This window comes from Columba livia, chromosome 3 (assembly GCF_036013475.1).
Source record: "Columba livia isolate bColLiv1 breed racing homer chromosome 3, bColLiv1.pat.W.v2, whole genome shotgun sequence".
NCBI lineage: Eukaryota > Metazoa > Chordata > Aves > Columbiformes > Columbidae > Columba > Columba livia.
In genome coordinates this window covers 55,454,365-55,479,050 of record NC_088604.1, presented here as the reverse complement: position 1 = coordinate 55,479,050, position 24,686 = coordinate 55,454,365, and the positions used below count along the sequence as shown (strand labels likewise).

The 24,686-nt window shown below is 41.8% G+C and overlaps 2 protein-coding genes across 5 annotated transcripts in view; one reads left to right on the top strand and one right to left on the bottom strand.

Moving 5' to 3' along the window:
- Positions 1-13,991: 13,991 nt before the first annotated feature.
- HDDC2 (HD domain containing 2) lies at positions 13,992-24,017 on the top strand. Its single transcript, XM_065056841.1, has 6 exons — positions 13,992-14,291; positions 14,781-14,902; positions 16,606-16,708; positions 19,000-19,068; positions 22,539-22,677; positions 23,879-24,017. The coding sequence occupies exons 1-6, from the start codon at positions 14,229-14,231 to the stop codon at positions 23,971-23,973; spliced, it is 591 nt and encodes a 196-aa protein (XP_064912913.1). The 5' UTR covers positions 13,992-14,228; the 3' UTR covers positions 23,974-24,017.
- The window catches only part of TPD52L1 (TPD52 like 1), an 83,451-nt gene continuing 75,466 nt past the window's right edge, over positions 16,702-24,686 (bottom strand). For 2 of the 4 annotated variants that reach the window (XM_065056839.1, XM_065056840.1), the window contains one exon: positions 16,702-18,256. In XM_065056839.1, the coding sequence (XP_064912911.1) occupies positions 18,248-18,256 (9 nt within the window). In that variant the 3' untranslated portion in view covers positions 16,702-18,247. Of the gene's footprint in view, positions 18,257-20,558; positions 21,100-24,686 lie in introns of those variants that run through there. The other 2 variants (XM_065056835.1, XM_065056836.1) reach the window with 1 other exon arrangement.

The following is a 24,686-nucleotide window of genomic DNA, read 5'->3' as shown; positions in this document are numbered from 1 at the left end:
TGAGCACGTACAGCTAAAAAGTGATAGACAGAGTTATATAGGATCATGAGCTCTCCCTGAAGACAATGAACTGGTTTGCAACGGATGGAGATAAGGACGCTTATAGGTCCTTAATGGGACTAGCGGCGTATATTTGGACAGCGTTCCAGTCTGACCTTCTCTCGCAGCCTAAAATAACAAACAAATCAGTGTGCTTTTATTTTGAGAAAATGTTGCTCACAGTAATAAGGGTGGGTGGGGGAACTGAAAAGGAAGCAGAACTGTGATAAAACTTCTATTTTGTTCTTTCTTGCATGTCAGAAAAGATTTTTTATTATAATTCAGAGTGCCTTTCAGGGTTTATTTTTCTTTACATTGTGACATGCCCAATCACATCTGATTTTGGAAGCTAAGCAGGGCCTGACTTGGTTGGCATTTGGGAGACTGCTGAAAATGCAGTAGTTTGAGCAGGATCTGTGTGCTCGTTATATGAACGCGTAGTGTCTAAAAACATGATCGGGAGGAACGACAAAAATATTCACAGCTTCTCCGTATTTTAAAATATTGCTTTTCTCCATATATAGCAACTGAAATAACACCATGACCAAAAATAATATCATAAATCTTAAGTAAGCATTTTTTCAAATAATAATAAAAAAGCAACTGCTTGTGAATACTGGTTAATACTCTCCAAAGAGCACAGAAAAACTCTTTGAGCAAACTGATCATCAGGTCATTAGAGATAGGAAATAAATTCTTTAATTTCTGTCTGCTTGCTATTTACTTTACTAAGTGTTGACAGTGGCAGGGGACTATAAAAACCCTTAAAAACTCATTTAAGTACAATAAGTAAAAACATTCTAAACTTTTTCACAGAAAAGATATGAGAGGTTAGCCCAAGGATTTTTTTTTTAATGTGGGGTTTACTGTTGTTCTTGGTGTTTTCAGTGACAAAGGGCTTAATTATATCATATAAAGGTTCTTTCCTTCTTGCTTTACCTTAGAAAATTCCAGATCAAAGCTGATCTCTTACATTTTTGCTTGGAGGCTCTCAAGGAAGAGTTACAATTTCAACAGGAATTTCCTTCATTAAAAATGTTTGTTACTCATTCAACTTAAAACAAATGTAGTTTAAAAAAATAACAAATGTAACTAAAACTCCCTTTGTCTCTTGATTTCTTATCAAATGTCATTAGTGGGTACTGCTCAGATGCTGAGTGGGCCTTGTAGTCCAGAGTGAGCTTTGTGTGCTTTGTTGGCATTCCCCAAAAAAAGTTAAAAAGGCAAAACCAACAGTGAATATGTTATAGAGAAAACAGATTTCCGAGTGTCTTTCTTGCACCTTTAAACCATAAATGAATATGATATGGCAAAGCATGGCAAGCCTCACATGCTGTAAGCCTCTCCCAGGTAGCGTCTGAGATGCCCTTGTTTTGCAGCCCTTCTTTGTTATATCAAAATGTGAAGGATTTCTAAATCCTGATTTGGATGCATCCCCCAGCAGCAGAGAAACTGACAATTACTGAAGCAAGGCAAGTTGTTTTCAGTTTAGCAGTTTTTTTCTAAGCCGGGCTTGTGGTTTCATTTAAAGTTTGAATGCTTCCATTCTCTGAGAAGCCCAGTTGCTTTTCAATAGCAGAAGATCAAATGATGTTAATCAGGCAGTGTGACCTAATCCTTTAATTCAGCTGCCTTTTTACATTAGAAATGTTCCGCTCACGTAAGATTGATTTGCTCTTAAATTGACTTTTTTTTTGTTTGTTCGTTAAATGCGCTGTTCTGAAGTTCTACTCCTGGCTCTGCAGATCTAGTACACAAGTAAGGTAAAACTGCTTTTTTTGTCATTTGGTAAATTTAGGTAGGCTAATCCTAAGGGTTCTGATAGGAAATCACTTGTTAATCACTGGAAGCCCAAGATGTTACGCAACAGCAGCAAGAAGAACATTTTTCTATTTGGTATTACAGGTTACCTACACTGTACGGGGCTATTCCTATCAGATATTGCTGACTATAGGAAGACCAGCATAAGTGTAATTTCACCTCAGCCTTCAGATATACCTTCCATTGATGCTCTCACATGCTTCACCACAGACTGAAACAAGCTCCTCACTTTTCCCATTTTGTTTTTGTTCCCTCACTTTTTCTGATGTGGTGGCTTTGGTGTGGCACCTCATGTGACCGCTGGGAAAGGGCAGCTGGAGCAGCGTTCCTCTGCAATGTGTCCCCTCCCTCCACGCTGTGCATCTGCGGGTAGACCACAGATCGCAGCCACACCTGGCATGTGGGATCACAAGAACCAAAACAGCCTGTTGGGTTGCTCCGTAAACAACTGATGGTTTGTGAGGTGTCGTCTGAGGTGCCCTCATGCTGGTGTGAAGAAGGGGGCAGCTGGATGACCCCCCTAAACTCAGCCTGTTGGACGTGGCAGGGTTTCTTACACTAACACCAGGAGAGCTACTGAGGCCTACAAGCACTAACAGATAGACACTCGGCACTGGTTGTGTCTACCCACCTTCACAGCAGCATCCCCTAATGAAGGCTGCACAAACAAATTGCTAAGAATGCTTCAGGTAAAGAAAGATATAACATGGTCTGGAGAAGTAAAATGACCATTTACAGTGTGTGGCAGATGTTCTTCAATCTTTTTGCCCTTAAGGACATCATCAGGGCTGTTGTTCCTGCCTGTTGGATCTGTGATACGCAATCATTTTGCTGGAAATCAGTGAACTACACAAGTTTTTTTTTCCCTGACATATGGTAACAAATCATAGAATCATAGAATAGTTTGGGTTGGAAGGGGCCTTCAAAGGTCATCTAGTCCACTCCCCCTGCAATGAGCAGGGACATCTTCAACAAATGAATGAAATAAAATTAATCCAATCAATTCAAATGAATCAAATCAATTAATTACTTTGCCTGAAGATATTTTACCAACACAAGGTTTGCAGCATCCATGTTTGGCAGAACATACAAGCATTTTCAAAACCCTACATGTTAATATTGTTGTTACATTACGTAAACCTGATTAAGATCCACCTTATGAGTAGTTAATGGGTCTGTCCCCAGTCATCTGGCATTTGTGGAGATGATTTTCAGATTACTGTGCCAAGCATGTAAAACAACCCCCTTTTCCTCAGAGGTATTTCTTAAAGAAATTGAACCATAACTTCAGTCTGGCATCACGCAGCAGCAAATGTGGTCGAAGTGAAAATTTGTGGGCAGAGAGCGCCATCTCCAGCTACCAAATAACAGTTACTCTGCAGAAACAAAACCACTAATTTGGTATTTCTCCTTTGGAATTGCCATCTGTTCTGGCAAAAGATGGAGGAAAAAAGCCACCTGACACCGACGAAAGATTGAGATTCAAGCCTTAACACTATCTTAATACTTTGTAGGGAGACCTCACAAACCCTTGCTATATTTTCTGAATTAAATATAAAGGCTGCTTAAAATTGCAAAGAGCTGAGCATCCCTAATTTGTTTCTATTTTCAGGCTACTTGGTTAAGAATAAAATAATAGATTTTAATAGAGTTTAAATTGGTACTATATTATGGTAGCTCAGTTTACAGATGTAGCAAATGAGGCACAGACTCTCTTTAAGGTGCAAAGAGAGATATTTATTACAAATTCAGGCTTGCATTTACACTCGCTATGATGCTTGCTCAAGCATTTGCTGATTCGCTAAGTTAGTCATTACATAAGCGACATATTTTGTGTTCCCACCAAAGTTGCTGCCATAAAAGCATTTTTTGGTGTATCACAAGCTACCCTTTGTCACGGGGAGTGATTTTAGGGTTCTGCTTGCTGCAGAACAACGTCTAGATTTCTTAAAGGGAAGTGTGACCTTAAAGAGTTCGGTGACGGGTTTGATCTATTATTTACTGCATGGGGGAGACATACCAAACCAAAAATCGCTTACCTTATTTCCAGGCGCGTGTATTTGTTCACTAAGGAAACCTTCAGGCATCTTCTCTCCCTGAGGACTGTTGGCTCCAGGGGCTGTGTTTTGAAGCTCCAGAGGCAATCTCTTAGGCGACGTGTATACCCGTCGCAATGCAGATGTCCAGGGTTCTTCTTCCCCTGATAACTGTTCGCTCTGAAGCCTGTGCTTGGAGCTCCAAAGGCAAACTTTCAGAGGAGAGCCGTAATCGCATGCAAAATAGGCTTTCAGGAAGCAAAATTTTCAGGAGAAATATTTAATGGAGTAAAATAACAAAAGGGCTGGCTCAAGCCGGGTACCTACACAGAGGTCCGTCCAAGCATAGAGAACTACAAACTTTTATATCTTTACAGACCACTCACACCAAGATCCAGTCCAACAGCAATATTTCACCACCACCAATATTTTCTTTGCTTCCCGTTGGACCCCTTTTCTCTGGCTCCACATGGGCCTCTGTTTTGTTCAGCTGTAGACATTGGTTTTGGTTCATATCCTCGAAGGTGGCGTTTTGTCTGGATACATTCTTTCTTCTTAGTGAAGTGCAAAAATAGGGCCCGCTTTCCAGATGTCTGGTCTGTGATGTCTCCGCATTAGCCTTGGATCGTTGTTTTCCCAGTCAGTCCCCTTTTTCCCATCAAAATACAAGTTGGACTTTCTCTTCCAGGTGTTTAGTGTAGTCTGCAGTTACTGTTGGTAAATACAAGCAGGACCTTACAGCTTAAAATTTTAGCAAATCTAGTCTACCAAGTAACATGAATCAAGGAGTACACTAAAAATCACACAACCTTATATCTCTAAACAATTCATTACATTTGTTGTGCATCTACTTGAGCTAAATGATCAATATTGAACTTCAATTGGGCTCATCCACTGATCTGTGAGTAGTAAATCCATTGCCATACAGCTCACTTATTTAGCAGGGAGAGCTCACAGTGGCTCATTCAGGCTGTCGTATTTATAGAATGAAGTGGTCGACTCGTAGTCAAATTGCATACAGTAGGAAAAGTCTGCATGAGACTCCCTGCACCCACAGATTATCGGTGTTCAGTTGCTGTTCTGTTTCCTTGTGGGTCTCCTGGAAGGAGTTTTTGGCCTGGCTGCAGCTCAGGCCTTTACCTCCTCTGGAGCCTGGACCGAACTGCTGCTGGTTTGGCTGGGAGGGGGATTGAGTGCATCTGCCACACTCCACCCCCTTGACCACAGTCAACCCACTTCATTCTCTCATAGAGTGGTAGTGCAGTTACCTCTTGACTCTATGTCATAAATACGTGGCATATTGTAGCTCAGTGGTAAGAGTCCAATTGTTTGATAAACTATTCGGTTTAAATGCTAATATCATCTACATATACTGTTAGCAAGTATGTGAACTTATGTTTAAGCAAACAGCCTCAGTAATATAGAATATCACTATAAATTGTATTATCAGGGTATTTCCTACAACAAATAGAGATTCTTTGCTTATATGTGTACCTGTCATTTATACACAAAATGATTGCAAGTAACAAGCACAATAATGTTAGAATTAACAGAATTACAACTGGACAAAGCATCACATTCAAACTTCCTGTTGTGGTCAGTGGCCATTCGAATAGGGTCTTCCACTTCAGTCTCAACAGGACATGATGTACCTTCGGCAGCAATAGGATGATATATTGTACTTCCATCTTATGGGAAGCTACAAGACAAAAAGATGAAATAGACTGGTCTTGGCAGGGTTTGACGGACACATTATGCCATTAGAAATATGGGAAAATCTATTGTGCACTAATTCTGCATTTTGTAGCATTGCTTTTATCTTTGTCTGTAGGAATCTTAAGGATATATGGTAAGGTGCCTTTACCATTATTCACAGGCATCTTATCTAAACAAAGATGTTCTATTTGTGGTTTATGTGCTTTTCTACACCCCAGCTTCAGTCGCCTGAGTGTACTTACAATGTTCCTCCTCGCCATCCTTGCGCCATTCCCATATATTCCACCCCCCTCACTCAAGAAACTGCTTCTGCTGGGGCCAGCAAAGCCAGAGGTGTTCACCTGTGTTTGTGAGGTGTAACACAGAGCAATTTATAGAGATACATAACAAACACATATAGGAAAAGGAATAAACATATCTGTACAATGATGTTTTAAATCAGGCATTCCGTTGGAATTAAATGAGCCATTCATCCAGGCATCATGAATAGATTGCTCTTTTTGATGCATAAAGTCTTGGAGATGTTAAATGTTGTCTTTCATGTTGGCTGATTCATCTGTTATGTTGAAACAACAGATGTTTTTAAAATTGAAGGAGCTTTTTCAGCCATTACCTACTCATGGAAAACAATAATAAAAAACATTAATATCAAAATCCCTTAGCATAGTATAATTCTGTAATAAAGCTACCAGGGTTGTCATGCTGGTAAAACATATTGTCAAAAGGTCTGCAGCTGTTGGTCTTCCCTTTATGCAAAAGGCAGATGAAATAGTTACAGTAGAGGCAAAATAAATCTAAGTATTTACGTAATGGTCTTGTGGAAACATGTCCAGGGCATATGCTTGTTGTACAAGACCGCAAAGTACATCGAGCCAGCCTGTGACAGGGAAGGAAAACAGGAGTGCAATCACCTTCCGGTAATACATACACATTGTTCCAGCTCCTGCAGCTGATGATGTTACTTTGGGTCTGATAATCTGATGTGAGATAATGACCCATACAGTTTGGAGAACTCTGGTTTGCACCTTTTCAGAGAGAACTTCAATGCAGTGTTGCATTCTTGACACCAATGACACTGTTCCAATGCTGTCTCCTGTATATAAAGTACAGGTATTTGTTGAAGGTACCTGAAACACAATGACTTGAGAATCTGACATGAGCAAAGGATATACATCTAGATCAGTAGTCTGCAGTCCCACTTCACAATCCATTGGTGTGAATAATTCCATTTCTCCTGTAGTTAGTCTTGACACTGTATCCACAGCAGTGTATACATACTACCACACCCCTAGACCAGGGCAGAGGGCCCACACAATCAATCTAACAGGTATTCGAGGCCCAGTGGCCATGTTTTATCTTTCCTCATGGCCTACATAATGCCCTTAAGTGTAACTGTGTACAAGTAGCACAATGATGTGAGCATGTTTTACAGGTATACCATAGCAAAGGGGTTTGAATGTGTGTGTAGTATAAGCTGATCCATGTCCAGAAGCTACATGCATATTTAGAGCTTGAGCATGGAGCTCAGCAGAGGTCATATTATCTGCTTGCCCATTGTTTTATGATTCAAGTGTATCAACCTCATTGCGTTCTTCTATTAACCCTTCACAAGGGGAATCCTCCACAGAAGATGTGAAGATAAAAGTTCTCCAGTGCCCTAAAATTCCCAAAAAGGCATGTAATTGTTTTACCGCAGCTGGTACGAAAAACTGCTGGGCTGTGTGCCGCATCTTATCTGGTGTTGCTCTAAGCTGTCCATGCCAAACTATTCCTAAAAATAGTACAGTAGCACTAGGACCCTGCGTTTCAGTCAGATTAATTGTCCAGCCTTGGTCCTGCAAATGCACTTTCAGAAATCCGGCAGTGGTTTCAGTTTCTTGTTGTGTCAGTATTAAAATTTTTGCTCCTGTGTCTATTAAAAATTTCAACAACTGTCCTCAAGGGACATCTGGAATTAAAATGTATGGGTCATCATCACTTATCCACTGATAAGCTTCTACCTCTGGACAGGCAGGCCCAGTTGCTGTCTGGACCTTACTTGATTTTTTGGATTGGTGTCCTGTGGTACTTCCCTCAGAGGGAGGAAAGGGTTAACACTCCTTCTTGGAGCAGGCACTGGAGAAGTTGGAACGCCTTCCTTCTTCTCACAGCTATCTCCTTCAGGAATGCTTCAATGAGACCTAAGATAACAGTGGAAGGCTGTTTCTGAATTGCGGCTTCAGGAATGCCTAGTGCCAGTGCCTTTCTCCACAGCTTATTTCTCAGTTCCCAAGACTCTGCTTCAAACTTTTTAAATGCCTTTTCTCGTAATTCAGCTTCTGTCTTAATAACAGACCTAGCTTCATACTCAGGAGGATATGAGAGAGACAAGGAATCACCTTCCCCAAAATCACCATCATCAGGGTCACCCCATAGATTTCCATCCCATTCATCAGGGGACACAATAACTTTTCTGATCTGCAGAAGATTAGGGGGATGAGGAGCCAGCATAAGTATCATTCCAATTTTTTCCTCTATTTTTTTGTTTCTTTCCCTTTCTTCTTGTAGCTGTTTCTGCAGCTGCTCACATTTCAAATATAATAATAATTCAGCGGCCTTCTTACTTTCTATAACCTCCCTCAGATCTTGTTTTTCTCTATTCCAGGTCTCCCATTCCTCACAAGTGGCTTCTAGGCAAGTGCCTAGCATTTTACAGATGATTCCTTTTCCCTTCCCATCCTTCAGATGGCCCCTAGCAGCTGTTAGTTGCTCCTCCACAGCTTTCCAATCCTGCAAATTATTATAAGCCCATTCCTCTGAAAATCTATGACTTGGATTTACTTCATGCCTCTGTAAATAATTAGCAATAATGCCCACCATCCCACTTCTGACACCAAATTGTCGTGAGGGAGAATGATGTGTGATGTTGCATGAACATATCTGTTAATCACATACTAGTGAATATTTGTATGTGCTGTACAATAGAAAGGAAGTGTTTTTAACAAGAAAAAAATCCATATAACTTTCATAGTTTAAATAAGATTCGATTATACAATTCTGTTTTCCCAGAAAGTGTCTTTCAGCTGAATGCCTTAGAGCATTTTAAGCGCTGTAAGACTACAGAAAATTTTCCCTTATTTGAGTTCTTTAATTTTCTATTTGATGATGGATTGACAAAAAATGGAGATAGATAACAGTTCTAAATATTGCATTTCATTGATGGTTCATCATGGCATAGATGATGATTTTACATGATTTTATGTATAATGTTACAAAACTGCCATTCCCTGCACTTACTCTGAACTGTTTTTTATGAGAAAGAGGAACTCCACAACAAAAAACGTAATCTTGTATTTAGAAAGTCTCTGTTTGAACCATTAGTGAGGCCTTTTCTTTTCCCCAGTCTGAGTTCCCTTGTCCATTCCCTTTTTAGGAGCCATTGATCTACCCAATGTTGTCCATTTCAATTTGCATACATCCTGCATGGATTTTTGTAATGGCTGATCAATGACCCCTATGAAAAAGACCTTTGCTGTTCAAAATCAATGTGTACTACTGCGACAAACTGGCCTAACACATCCCTACCCCATAAGGTACACGGTATAGGTGCAATAAATGGTGCAACTCGTGCATGCTGTCCCTCAGGTCCAAGCACAGTTAACAGACGTGCACTCTGACGCAGCTGTTGAATACCACCCACTCCAATAATAGTGGATGCGGGAGTGACAGTGGGCCACTCAGTAGGCCATTCAGAGCTGCGAATGATAGAGACATCAACATCGGTATCTAGGAGACCCTGAAACTTCCAACCATTTATGAAACAGGTAAGCACGGATTGTGCTGCCTGAATAGTTTTTGACCAGAAAATCTGGGGCTGACCTGTGCTTCCAAAGCTACCACCACCTTGGTGCCCTTTCCTTGCAGGGGTAGCACTACAGAAGGATATTAACTGAGCAAATCGTTAACCTTGAGGGATGTAGCAAGGTGGCACAGGTGTCCATGCCATAATTTTGATTTCACCTTGATAATCAGAGTCAATTACTTCAGGTAAGACAAACAAACTCAATTTGGAGGTGGATAATAGACCTATTAATAAAGCATGCACACTACGTCCTAAAGGCCGCCACACTCCTGTGGGAATAAGGGCTACAGCATTTGTAGTTATTGTCACTGACTGGCTGGCGGCCAAGTCCACCCCTGCGCTTCCAGCTGCTGGGGGAAGGAGATCACGGGCCATGAGTTGACTCACATTTCTTTGATTGTTTGGGGCATGTGGTCCCGCCCCCCACCTCCCCTTTCCCTGGGAAGGGTTAATTGGCTCCCCCTTTACATTAACCCTTGAATGACATTCATTAGCCCAGTGCCTGCCTTTTCTACATTTTGGACAATCTCTAGGAGGTACAGCCTTTGAAGTCTGGCGTGCATACTTTCTGCAATCTTCTTTACATAACACAGTGGCCCACAACAAAAACATTTCCATCTCAGTTTTGTTCCCAATACTTGTAACTGTTCTGCTAAAGTGGCAGCTAGACAGCTAGCAAAATGTTCAATTGTCCCTATGTTTTGATGTGCTCTCACCATGTCTGCTATAGTACACCTTTCCTTATTCCTAACACCCTGTAACACACGCCGACAATCAGCATTAGCATTCTCAAAAGCCAATTGTTTTAGTAGCAACTCAAAAGCTTCATCATTAGCAATTTGTCACTCCAAAGCAGTCTGCAAGCGGTCTAAAAACTCCGCAAAAGGTTCTCATGGTCTTTGCAAGAATTTTGAAAAGGACGTATTGGCATCTCTCCCAATATCTGGTAATTTCCGAACCGATTTCATTGCTAGTTTTGCTATTACACCATATAAATATCTGGGATATGCAACTTGATTCTCTGGCAAAGCATGGGCACCTTCTCCAGCTAAATGACTGCAATCAATCCCTCTTTGCTGATATACATTATCAATAGCCTCTATAGTACAGTTGTCCCGAAAAGCAAATAGCCATAGAGTATACTGAGTAGCGGTTAAGATCATTTTCAACGAAGAACGCCAGTCATGCGGAGTAAGTATGTAGGAGGAGCTTAATGCTTCTAAAATATTTATAACAAATGACGAAGTAACTCCATTTTCTTTAACTAATGTCTGTAAATCTTTTACAACATCATACGGTAGCTGTTGAAAGCCCGGAGTTTGCAGTTCACGATAGATCATAGGGCATGCTGCAACCACTTTCCAGTCTCCTGCTTTCAAAGCCTCTTCTCTGCATTTATCCCACATGGTTAAATTAGTGTGCACTTTCGGTTGCAAAGTAACATCCAGGGGGAATAAATCAGGCTTTCGCTCCAAGTCCTTTGGGCCAGGATCAAGGGGATTTTTGGGTGACTCCCACATACCATCATTTGTCAAAAGCATTTGCTGTGGCTTACAAGCGAGGGCTTCATTATCAGACAGCCCTTTCTCCACTACTGCATTTGCGGTTAGTGCACTTTTGCCCGATATAGCTACAGGATCCCCCTCCTTCCCTGGCAAAGGAGGAGCAGAAGGCTCCCAGTTAGTTGCAACCTGCACGACTACTTCCTTCTGACCAGTTTTTAAAGTAGTCATAATTTTCCCCCAAGTAGATAAATGTTCGCAAGCAGCATTATCTCCAGTCGCTGCCTGTTCAAATAGTTCTCGTCCAACTCTGTGCCATGCCTCCAACTGAAATGTACCAGCTGTAGGAAAGTCCGGCACATGATTAGCAATCCATTCTAATAAAGTCACTAATCGGACTACTGCTACGTCCTGATTTTGCTTTCTTAATAAACGTTGAAGGACATCTAGGCTTTGTCTTTGTTCAAGGGATAACTTCCCTCCCATGGTTCCCATTGCTCACCTTTTCTTGGTGATGGGTGCATGCTGTGATTTCTGTTTCCCAGTACTGTTTCCCAGCTCTGTTTCCTGGCCCTGGTTTGATTTGGCTTCACTATTGGAATGACTGCTTCCTTTACGGCCTTTACTTTCAGAAAGTCCTGGTTCAGGGCACCATTTGTAGCGAACGAGGCACAGACTCTCTTTAAGGTGCAAAGAGAGACATTAATTACAAATTCAGGGCTCCATTTATACTTGCTATGATGCTTGCTCAAGTATTTGCTGATTTGCTAAGTTAGTTGTTACATAAACGATATATTTTGTGTTCCCAGCAAAGTTGTTGCCATAAAAGCATTTTTTGGTCTACCACAAGCTACTCCCCTGTCCTTGGTGTATCAATCCCATATCAATCCCCCTGTCTTTGATGTATCAAGTAGTATACAGTCCCGGCTTCTTGTATTTTTCCACCAACACTCGTTCTCATACTGTTGACTCTGGTCAGGCCCGATGTCAGAATACTGCCACAACAGAGAGTCTATGCATCTAATACATAGGATACATTTGATAAGTACTTGGAAAACTTCATAAATGATATCTCTAGCATTGTCCCAGAATGACCAGGTCAAAAACTAGTGCAAATAAGCAATATGTGAAAATACCATACAAAGTGTATGCAGAAGAATTCTATACATACAAATAATACAAAATTTACAAGTATCACAAAAATTACACTACATAAAAATTCCATAATTTAATTACATAGATACATATATTCCAAATACTACAAAAATTACATAAATACAGATATGAAAGAATACTGGTTGCATTACATACAAGTATATTTTGTATATATTTTATGCCACATAAATGGGTACATACGTTAGTGCACACTTTTAAAGAAATCCGTGTTAAACAACAACAACCACCACCAAGACATTATTTATAGCTGATGCTTGAGAAATTGTTCTCCACCACGATGTTAAATGATGTTGTTGCTTTCCTGTAACCCAGCAGCTTTCTGTTCTTCCTAACACCACAGGAAACCTCAGGTCTCCAGGGCATTCACTGCTCCAAAGGGTTCGGATGAAACAGAGACATTAGGTGCATTAGAGAATCAATCTGTGAATGCGGGTAGATACAGCATCTTATTTAAAATGCAAATGATTAAATTACTCTGTGTTATTTTTATGATTGTTTGAGTTCAGAAGGTATTTGAAAACCCAAGATTCAGTTTGCAGCCACAGAGACTGCAAGATACAGAAAGCAAGCTGATGAAGCTCTGTTAGAAAAAGACCTGAAAGCAAGAGAAAGCAATCAAGAACAGCTGGCATGGATTTCTGGCAGACAAATCACACTTGGCCAACCTGATTGCACCCTATGATTAAATGGCTGGTGACACAGACAAGGAGGGAGCAGAAGCCAGAGTGTAAGGGGCCACACAGCAGCAGCCTACAACTTGTTTACTAATAGGAGTCAGCTACGTTCTCCTTGGTAGTGGTAGGACTTGCAACAAGAAACCATTGGCAGAAGCAGCTCAGGAGGTCCAGAGGGGACATTATGAAACAGTTTATTTAATTGGAAGGTAGTTAACCTGGGCAAACTATGAAATTTTTATTTTGGATGGTTTCAAGAGCTGTCAAGATAAAACCACAACAGATGTGATTTACTTTCAGTGGGGGGGGCTGGACTGTGCAACATCCAGATGTGATTTCCATCCAATCTGTTTGCGATTGTGCACCAATATAAAGCTAATGATAGAAGCAATGATAGAATGTCCTGAGTTGGAAGGGACCCACAAGGATCATCAAGTTCTACTCTTGTCCCTGCATAGGACAACCCCATAGGATATCTCGCCTTGTCTATGCTTCTTGTTCATTGTGAGAAGATAGCTTTAAAATGGTCACCCAAATGCTGTCTGGGCTTTATTATGAATTTGGGAGTGTGTTTTGAGTATACACACGAGCAAAAATAACAATGCTTCACCATCTGGTATCTGGCAAACTGCAGATGTTCTTTTCTGAAACCGGAGTATTTCATTGCCACATTTAAACTGCTATCCGCTATTTCAGCTGGCAATATTAAAAGAGCAAAGAAATGCAATGTATTTTGAAAATCCACGGATTGTAAAGCAATTCAATGTATTATTCATTCAACTTGCAGAAGGTACGAGATGTGCCTGTAGCCAGACCTTGGGAGTCCCCAAAATAACTTAGAAGCCGGAGTGCAGCAACTCGAATAACTACCCCCCTCTCTTCTCTGAATAATTACAAGAGTTTGTACACTTTACTGCTGTTGCGGGGTTTTTTGGTCGTTTTTTTTGGTTTTGTTTAGTGTTTTGTGGTTTTTGCCCCCCTTTTTTTTTTGTGGTTTTGTTTGTTCGTTTGTTTTTGTTTGGGTTTTGTTTGATTTTTCTCTTGTTTGGGGTTTCGTTTGCGTTTTGTTCAAGTGTTGACTGAGGTATGAGCTACGCCTACCTGCGCCCCTGCCTTTCCCTCGTTCCCACCCGCGACTCCCCACTCCCGCACGCAGGAGCGGACCCGCCGCCCGCCTTCCCCTCCCCGCAGCGGTCACGCCGTGAGCAGCCCGGCCGCTCTGTCTCCTTTCCTCCTTGCAACCGCAGCCCGAGTCGCTGTTACTGAAGCGCTGTGCGGTTAATTAATCGCTGATGACGCGTCCACCATACCCCGGCACCACCTTCCCCCACACCCGCCAGGAAGGCCGCGGCTGCCGCCTTCCCCTTCCCTTGGCGCCGCCCAAGGCCGCTGCACGGGCCGGCAGGGCGAGGAGGAGGCGCGGATGGCGGCGGGGCCGAGCGGCGGCGGGCTGCTGCCCTTCTTGCGGCTGCTGGGGCAGCTGAAGGTGAGCGCGGGAGCGAGGCCCGCCCGGCGGGGCAGCGGGGCCGCCGATGGGTGTCTGCCCGCGGCCTTTCCGCGGGGCGGCGGGGCGCCCTCACGGGGGTTTCCCCAGCGATCGCTGGGGGGAGGGCGGGGACGCGGGTGGTGGCGCCCGGCCTGGCAGCGGGGCGGCTGGCGGAGAACCGAGGCCTGCGGGGCTGGGGCTGCCGCGGGGAGGCCCGGACGCCGGGCGGGGGAGGACGGGGGTCCCGGCGCCTCGGCGTGAGCAGCGCGGGCTGAGAAGGGCGCTCGGTGCTGCTGGTGCGTTCTCTGCCTGTGAACAGCAAAACGATCCCGTCGCAGCCTCGGAGTAGGCCAGTCTCTGGGGCGGGTGTCTCCCAGCAGCATCAGAGGTCATGGCGGGACAACATTTTTTTAGTGGCGCCTCTGAAGTGAGGTTCTCCAAAACCGAAGGTTTGAACGTTCACGTTGCTGTGACGCTCTCCTCACACAGAGAGTACCGCGGACGGGATGGGTGTACAGGAACGTGGCAAAGCCGGAGAGCGTGTCCGATCATATGTACAGGATGGCGATGATGGCTTTGGTGAGCGAAGACAAAAGCCTTAACAAGGACAGGTGAGACTGCCTCTGGTTATTGTGAGCACCTGTTCATGTTGTGGGAGAGCTGCAACCAGAATGCTTAAAATAGCTGTTGTCCTGAGGAAGAGCTTTTAAATCACGCTGAAAAAGTGTCACGGAGGCACCCCAAAGTCAATTTAGGCAGACAACAAGCTCCAAGCAGATTTATTCTAGCCAAAAAGTATAGCCAATAAGCCAACTAGAAACAAGGTTTATACAAATTATTCAGCGCTCAAACAATGAGAAAACCAGGTTTGGATACTAGCTGAGGAAATTATTGTTGTACGACCACATAAGGGTAATGAGGATCCACAGGGTGCATGCATTCACTCACCCAAAAAAACCCCAAACTAGAAGCATCTTTAACTCGAGGGTGCCCAGCAGATAATAATTACTTGCCCGGGGTGGGCAAGGGCTCACTTGAGGATATATCCAGAAGGAAAAAACAACAAAAGAAGATGTGAGATGTACTCAATCCCAGAAGGTCTCCTTAGGCGGTGTCCCAATCTAAGGGCTCCAGTTCACAGACCCTGTGCTCTGAGAAAACCACTCAAAGGGGGTCTTTGGCAGGGGCCCTGTTTTATAGCCTGGTCAGACCTGGCTGTGGGCATTACAACATAGTCCAGAAGCTTCTCAGTTTCTCTGGGCACGTGCTTTGTTGAGGACCCTGCCAATCGACTGAGGGTCCCACCCCTCCTGTCCCCCCAGCAGGCTGGAGATGAAGTCACCCTGCACTGGGGTGGGGAGGTTGTGACTGTCAGCACCACTCAAGGTGTGGTTAGGTACAGTGGGGCACAAAATGTGTTTGGGAGCCATCAACTGCCCTATTGGAGGCTCGGGATCTCATCAGGGGCTGTGGAACTGCCACAGGGAGTTTGAAATCCTTTCCACTCATGTTCTTCTTCCATCCTTTGGGCAGGGTGCTGTTTACCTGGAGAGCTGAAAGGAGCTAAACACTTTTAGTGCTAAATTCCAGGTGCTGAGGCAAGTTGTTAATTTGGAGGCTCTGATCTCTTCTCTTGAGCCATAAGTAGGCGAGCTGAAGACACTCGGTTAAAGCACAGTTGGAAGCAGCAGACAGCAAAGGCAAAACCATGGACCATGTAGGGCTTGACAGACTTAGCGGCAGTAAGGAGCCTCTGAAATCATACAGCGTAGAAGAGAAAGCAGCACTGGTGTTGAATGAGTTGTCAAATCTAGTATGAGATTGTGTTTGCTTTGTCCCTTCAGGAGCTGATGGAAATAGCAGGGACTTTTTTGAGTATGTGCTGTAGATTGATATGCTACAGAGCTGCTGAGTGTGAGATTATATATTGAATTGGGGATGGCTCCAGTCAGATTACCTTCCACCTGTTGCAGCATTAATGTGAAATGTGTAACATAGTTAGTTACCACAACATCTCCACAAGCCAAACATACAAAAGCTGCGTACATAATTTTTGAATGCCAAGCAGCAGTAGCTAGAAATTGGGCATTAAAATCATGTCAAGGTGGAAACTACTTCCCTTAGCAAAGAAGTGAAAAATGTTCCGTAAAACTTAAAAAATCCCACCCTGTAAGGTGTTTTGTTTTTTGTGTTTGTTGTTGGTTTTGTTTGTTTTAATAAGGGGAATGAATTACGCAGTCTCTTAGCTTTATGAATAACAAGATATAACTTAAAATGCTGAAAAACTAATTATTCTGTCTTTGTTTCTTGTCAGATGCATACGATTAGCTTTGGTTCATGATATGGCTGAATGCATTGTTGGAGATATTGCTCCTGCAGATAATATCTCGAAAGAGGAGAAACACAGGAGAGAAGAGGTAGGGACATAAGGTGCAGAGCCACATCTGCAGTGTTCTGCCTGTTTTTAATGTACTGGGGGTGGTGAAGAGACACTCTAAGCGACGTAATACTGTCATTGGCACTGGACAAGGATGCCACAAGCTACCGAAGTTTTCAGCTCGTGATTTTGGTATATGTAACATCACTGGGTACAAAGTTAGAAAGGAGAACTTTTGAAGTAATGTTCGTGTTGATCATTTATTCCTGAACTAGCTGGATTTTTGGTAACCTGAATTAGCCATGTTGACTAGCTCTACCAAGAGGTGCAGAGCAAGAAGTAAGTGCATTGGCAGTTCCCGGTGGATCATTTGTGTGGTGCCAGTTCATGTGGTTGTGACAGAGACTTTAAACCGTTTATAGAGAATTCCAGACCCAGGTGCACAGGTCATAAGCCTTTGAGTACAGTGTCCCTAGAGTTGTTTTACTTTTGGTCTTGTACGTAGCCAAACTGTTGGTAGTCATTTCTGGTTTGCTGCGGTATTTGAAGAAAATGTGAACCACTCCTTCAGCCACGGCTAGAGGGCAACGTGGTGCCTCAGAAACTCTTTGGAGGCCACAATTAGCTCTTCAGACAGTGTAAAAAAAAATAAAATAGCAGTGATTATTTCCGCCCCCCCCCATTATGCTTCCTTTTTTAAAACTTGGGGTTGGGAGTCTATGACTTACTCTAGGAGTAAGCTCTTTGCTAAGAAAGTGGAAGTTAAAGATCAAAGGGGTATTCAGCATTCTTGAAGTACTGTCCTCACTGACTGCAATTTTTTTTCAATGCACTTCCTAGTGTCTTCTTACACTAAACAATAAAAACCTGTTTCCTGGAAGCCTCCAAAGGTTGTTTTGTCAACTGAGGATTGGGCTTAAACTTTGCTAAAGGGAATTCTCATTTGTATTTAGGCAATGAAAAAGATACTTTGATGTCTAAGTATGGTTAAGAAGTTTTCTTAAACAATTTCCAGCTCCTTCTGCTCCCATTTCACTCAGTGAGGACTTTGATGTTGACTTTGTGGGAAGGAGGGTCAAGCATTAAACATTTAGGCTGACTCTGGAGCACTTAGTTGTAAAAAATACAGCAAGGGTAATGGTTTCATGAAGTGGCTTCAGATGAATTATCAATACGCTGCTGCCACTGCAGAGTTCTCCTTTTTTCCTCTTTGCAGCTGACATTGAGCTGGTTCTGAAGTTTGCTGCTTGTGTAGTCATCTAGTCTCACCAAGCCTAAAGCAGCAGAAAATGAACTTGATCTAAAGAAAACCCAAGTGTTTTCTTTGGGGTTTGTGGGCTTTTTTTGGGTTTTGTTTGTTTTTTCTAGTTAAGTCATTTTGGCCTGCTAAACTTGAAATCTTATGAGTTGTGGGGTTGGAAGGAGCTGCGAAAGAATGAGACCTTGATGCTTCAGTGTGGGTGAGCAGCTGATCCCTTCAGCCACATTGTGAAACTATACCCTGTGTTTGAAGTGGAGAAACAGTCATGGCACAAAACCTTTGTCTTGGCTCTGATGTTGGTTGTTTCAGAAGCAGCCCTTAGCGTTCCTAGGAAAACAGTAGAAATTGCACAGCAATGAGACCGATCAGCTGGGAGAGCACGAAGAGCACGCAGAGTAATTTCTGCTTGCAGGCTATACCATCAGTCTGATATTGCATTAAACCTTGTACCGAGGTTTTTTTATTGAACAAATGGTATCTCACTCTGGGAGCACTGCATTTTATTGCTGCAGAGTATTAAATTGATTTTTTTTTCTCTGTTTTTTGGAATTTTAGATTTTTAAAGGTTTGTGTTGCCTGCCCGCCTGCCAGTCAGTAGCTGCAGCCCTGCTAGTGGAAATGTACCCACTGAGTGACTGTAATGGGCAGTTGCCTGCCAACACCAAGAGTTAGTCTTTGAAGCTGCTTTTATGAACTGCATCTATAACCTGTTAAGTTCAAACGCTGCGTTTGCTAGTTAAATCTGGAAGGCAGAGCTGGTAATTGATGGCAGTTCCCTGGCATTTGACTTGTCTGTTTTACTCTGGGCTTCTTTTTGGACTCTTGAAGATACTGGATGCACTTTCAAGTTGTTTTTCTGTTCTAACAGTTCACTTAAGCAGCATCCTCCACTGAGTGGTCCTACTATCTCTGGCAGATTTATGTACAAGTGCACTTCAGAATAATATCCTGTATAGTGTATGTTTCTACAAACCTGGTAGCAAATAGTTATTTCTTCAAAAAAGATAATGATAAAAATGTGCTTGCTTAAAAAATGGATATATGGAAATAGCTGCTTTTTTTTTTTTCAGTCAGCTATGCAACAACTGACCCAGCTTCTATCAGAAGACCTTGGAAAAGAAATCTATGGACTCTGGGAAGTAAGCTTACATTCTTTTAATCATTTGGTAAAATTCAGGGTGACCTATTGTCCTCTTCCTGTTTACCGATGAAACTTTTTATTTTGACCTCAAGAAAAGTAGATAAATTCCCTTGGGAGATAAAGCTAATGGTATGAATCGAGGTCATTTTGGAATCTGTTTCAAAAAGAAACCCCAAACTTTGGTAGAATAACCAGTTTCTGTTTTTGACCTCTCAGAGTTTCAGATGACCCATCCAGGGTTTGTATAACTGAAGGAAGAGTTTGTCTTCTACATCCAGCCTGCTTGGCTGAAATATTTAGTCGTAACTTCTGGTTTTAACTTCAAATGTGGTCTGTTAACACAGTGCTTTTCTACAGACCCCACAGATTGCTGGCTGGTCTTGGGTACCTTAAATGTTTCTATTGGAAAGTATCTTCTATATTTGCAGGTGATTAACTTTTTGATGTGAACTTGTGCTGTTAATTGATACACTCTTTCATGTTTGCAAACTAGAGATGACGAAATTATTTCCAAACAATTCAAGTTTATAGTTACTGTGCTTTATCTTCTCCTGGCATACAGTTGCATGAGGACAAGTGCATCCACAATCTCTTGTTTCTTGGACTCTATGACCCGAAACTGTATTTTATGCTGATATCCTTACTTTTCCACTTGGACTGTATTTAAATTCCAGATATTTGCAGTCGATTTCTGCCCTTTGTTGCAGCATCCTGTTTGTGGTGTGGTTTTGTTGTGGGGATGGTTTTGGGTGTTTTTTTTGTTTCTCTGTGTAGTTTTGTGGTGAAACTGGCAATGGGGATAGTTTTTCAGTGCTGTAATTCAAGGTGAAGGGGGTTAACCAATATAACCAGATCTGGGAAATAAACGTGCATTTGTTTAGTGAGCACTGGTTCCTTTTCCCCTGGGCAGCTGTTATAATTGAGGGAAAGGAGCTTTTGATAGATAAGAATCACACAGAACCACAGAGAATAGTTCTGTAGGACTTTTTTTTTGCATGTATTTTTTTTCTTTGCCTCAGTCTCCTCCTGTGATTGTAGAAGAGCTGGTTCAGTACGCAGTTCTTCAGCATGTTAGCTTTTTATCATTCCCATTTACCATAATTTAACATATGCATACTTTTGATCATTTTTTCTTTGTTTCTACCTTCAGGATAACTTATTGGCATTGAGTCGCTAATGCAGCAGTATGAGTGTAACCCACATAGCAGCAAGTGTAACCTAAAAATCTAATATTCACATGTAGTCCCTCTAGTCTTACTTTAAATGGAACAGCTAGGTACTTCTTAAAAAGATTAAAAAAAGAAAAAAAGACAGAAAATAAGAAGCCTCTGATCACTTGGTATGATACTCTGCTCTCAGGTAGCCAGAGGCGTTTCCCTCTGATTTCTTTTTATGAGTGAAGGAAGTTTTGGCCCAGAGCTGAACAGTGTCTGGGAGGAGATCTGTTGGCGCTTTTAGCAAGTCCTCCCCGCACCGTGGTGCCCTCACCTCTGCCCCTCTTTGCTTTTCAGCCCTACACACACTGTTGCTTTGGACTGTGTTGGTGGGCACTCTGCCAAGTGTGGTGTAGGGGGGAAAGGCAGCAGAAAGATACCCCTGATAACGTTTTTACATTACAACTTAATCTAGAATAAGTTTGAAAAATCATTAAAATGAGTCTGCACACTTCAGCTCTGTCTTGTTTTTTTTATTTTCAAGAGCAAAACCATGGGAGTAATTTTTAAAAGCCAGACCATGGTGTCTGAGAGACCAGTTACTGTTTTTTCCAAAGTCTACTGTTATTTCACACTCTTAAACGCTTGTTGGGAGGAAACACTAAGTGTTTATTTCAGCACTTTGCACAGTTGAGCACACAATAGCTGATGTTTCTTGAGTTAATATGAGCTGGTGGGTTGTATGGCACGAAGAGGCTGGTAACAGGTTGGTACTCCCAGTTAACTGCTCAAGGTGGGACAGACCTTTACAAGCAAACAGCCATAGTTCTCCTGCTCTGAAGTTCTCCTTTGTAATGCTGCCAGGAGTTTGTTCTCTTTGGTGGCCAAAACAAAAAAAAAAGTAGAAATAAATAGATTTAATAAAATAAGTAGTATTTAAACAATTTAAAGATGAGGCAGAGCTCAGATTGAAAGGAGGAAAGGAAGGTAAAAATGTTGAAATTGATTACTAAAACAATGATCAAAATATAATTGAAAATTCAGAGCATTGTTCCAATCCAAATAGAGGAGTATATGAATCAGTCATGGGTATAAAAATCTGGATTTCTTGACTTTCAAAGGTAAAGCAATAAGCATAAGAACAAACAGGCTCCTAATAGTGTGACCATGACACCTATCTGAGCATCACTGTGCTGGAATCGCAATCCAGGATCTTGCCACTGTGAATGACATCCCCCCCCACCCCCACATTTGTCTTCTTAAGATGCAGAAGGAGATGCCACGTTCTTTGGTCAGCAGGAAGAACTCCTCTTGCACTTTGCTGCTCTCGTGTGCAGAGTTGCTGTGTGTCACGGGTTGTGTGGATCTGAAAGCACAGACGGGCCGGGTATGCACTTGAGCCTCTCTGGTCTGATTAGTAGTGATGGTGATGGTGATGGATGGGGTGAGACCTGCCAAGGATACCAAGGTGGTGGTAACCTGCACTGAAAGAAGCCTTTTTCTGCAGTTTTTGGAAGTCAAGACCGGCTGATGAGACATGAGATACAATGCAGTAGATTTGGAAACTAGAAGATTAAATGGCAAACCCATCTGCGGCCATCACTGGAAGCCAATGACAGCAAGATTGTTCAAGTTGACTGGAAATGTGAATGACTCACAAACGTATACTGAGGATGACTAGAGAGAGGGAAAAGGTAGCAGAGAGATTAAAGGACTTAAGGTCTGAAGGGGACCCTTTAATGACTCCCCTCCCTATCTCCTGGGAGAGACATAAAGACAGAAGCAGCTCAGACAGATTAGACCAAAGAGATTAAGAAGGAGTGACAGGAGAAATGTAAAGAACAACCCTTTATATAAAGGAAAACTATAAAAACAGCAAGTGGTGAAGAACAGTGCGAAATAGGTCTTAAAAACAGGTAATGGTAATACATAAGCACACACTGTGGTAATTCATAGCTTTAGCCAGGCCTAAAAAGATCTATATATATAAATGGGACCTGTTATTTAGCTTGTACGTTGTGTAGGGTTGTCTCTGTATCATCCCCCATTCAGTCAAAACACTTGGTATGTTTTTTAAATAGAATACACAAAAGAATTGTGTTCTTAAGTCCTACTACGTTTAATAGAAGTTTAGCATGTGCTTATTTCAAGGGTTTTGCTCAATAGCAGCCTTAGAAAGAGAGTGAAAGATATAACTCATGAATATTTATGGAGCAGTTTGTACTAATAAAGACAATTCTAGATATATAAAAAGCTTTTAATACTCTGTTTCAGAACAAAAAAATTGTTTTCTTATAACTACAAATCTGTTCAGGAATATGAAAACCAGTGTACTGCAGAAGCCAAGTTTGTAAAACAGTTGGATCAGTGTGAGATGATACTGCAAGCATTTGAGTACGAAGAGTTGGAAAACACACCTGGCAGACTGCAGGAATTTTACGATTCAACTGCTGGTATGACATGTTTTTCTTTCATAAGTTAAATTATATATATATATATATATATATATATATATATATATATGTATAGCCTTTTTTCTGATAGAGCAAGTAAGAACTAGGTTTTTTTACTTATTGCTCAAGTACCCTAAATATTTTTGAGGAAACTTACTGCAATGTGAAAATACCTTTTGCTTATCTATATGTATTGAACCTGAATTTCATTTATGCCAGGGTCCTTTTACATCACTTTTTACCTAGAGAGAGGTCCAGCTTTCATTACACTTGCATGTTTAAGGATCTTCCTGTACTACCAGGCAGCTATAAAGGAAGCTTCAGTCTTCACTGATGCTCTGTCAGCAGCTTGTTTCTGTGTAGTTTGTTTCATGAACCAGTGAAGTAAAATTTGTTATCCCTACATGAGCTGTGCTCTTGTGTGACCTGCTCAAGGTACATGTGAGAACCAGCTCAGTTTTAGGTGCAATTGTGTTACTTTTTATTCTCTCCACTACTTTTCATCTTTTCTGAAAGAAACTGACAGTGCAAAGGAAAACTAGCTAAAATTAGAGTCTTTATTTTAGCAAGGGGGTTGAATACTAGAAGAGAACTGTGACTCCAAGTCATCCTATCCTGGGAAAAAACTAGGGGCAAACTTGGGGAGAGGACCAGCAATGACCAGGCACAGTCCTTGACAAGTCCCATTTATACCTTGGTGACTCAGGGAAATAATCTCTCTGAAAAGTGCAATAATTTGATTACAGAAGAAGGGAAAAAAGAACACCACCAGCATAACTGGAAGGCTCAATATTCTAAGTGACATCTTTGTCCTCATGCTAGAACTCAGTAACTTAAACTAAGCTGGTGTTTCAACAGAGCTTACAGCATATACCCTACATGCATGTGTGACTGGGGTGGTTTATTGTAGCAGGATGCATAGCACGGGATTGCCCTGGTTAGGGTGCATCCTTTTTTCAGCTCTTAAGTGTCTTAATAGAGCATGAAATATTTTTATGAGTTTTGGGGGAAAAAGCTGTAGCTACTCTTAGAGTTATTCCGTAGTTGGAGTAAAATGGGAGTATTCTTGTGCTTAAAGAATAATTTGGCATTTATTTTGAGCCTAAAACAACATTCCTGCTGACCTTTCATTGCCAGCCTTTCACACACAGGAAAATGAGAGAGCATTTTTAATTAACTTTACCTATCTTTTGTTTTGCAGGAAAGTTTGTTCACCCAGAAATCGTCCAGCTTGTATCTCAGATTAACACAGAAAGGAATAAAAAAATAGCTGCTACATCTCATCCACATTCCTGACGTGTTCCTAAACACCATAGCTATAATAAATATTTTTGTTTACATTCTGTGCATTATTTTTCCTTCCATAACTTCATTAATTTTGTCAGCAGTTTGTTTGTTTGTTTTTTTTCTGTGCATTAACTGCTGAGAATCCCGGGACTTCTTAGAAAGAAGCTGGTAAATAGTGACTTGCCAGATCAGAGGTTATGGCAAGGACCAAATCCTTAGAATTTTTTCTTTTTTAAATCAGCCTCTGATTAATGTAGTCCCAGTTACACATAGATTCTCCACTGGGGAAATTCAGGTAAGTTTAACAATTAGCTGATTGCAATCTGAGCTGTTGATGTAATGCACTGAGGGGGACAGGCAGTTTTGTTCTGTGACTTCCAAGTACACACAGATTTAAGTACCTTCTGTATCAAATGGGTAAACATCCGTTCACTGCGCGACCCAGAAGCGAGACCAATGAGTATATTTCTCTAGACGCTCTTGACAGAGTCAGACTTAAAGATGGGATTTCTTTGGAGTGCATAAGCCTTAAGAAATGATGGTGGGTAAAACTGGTAATGCCACTAATTAAATTTTCTCAATACGTTTATTGTTTCATACAGTATTTCCACTGTTCACGTTGTATCAGGGGATGGTGCTAACACTTCAGTAAGGGCAATATTCCTGACTCCTGGCAATTTTATGGACTCTTGCATGGTCTGTTGATAATCACAGAATAGCTG

Coding starts and splice junctions, on each gene's coding strand:
- HDDC2 (XM_065056841.1), top strand. CDS start 14,229: ATGGCGGCGGGGCCGAGCGGCGGCGGGCTGCTGCCCTTCTTGCGGCTG. Junction 19,069..22,538: donor AAATCTATGGACTCTGGGAA/GTAAGCTTACAT, acceptor AAATCTGTTCAG/GAATATGAAAACCAGTGTAC. Junction 22,678..23,878: donor ATTTTACGATTCAACTGCTG/GTATGACATGTT, acceptor TTTGTTTTGCAG/GAAAGTTTGTTCACCCAGAA.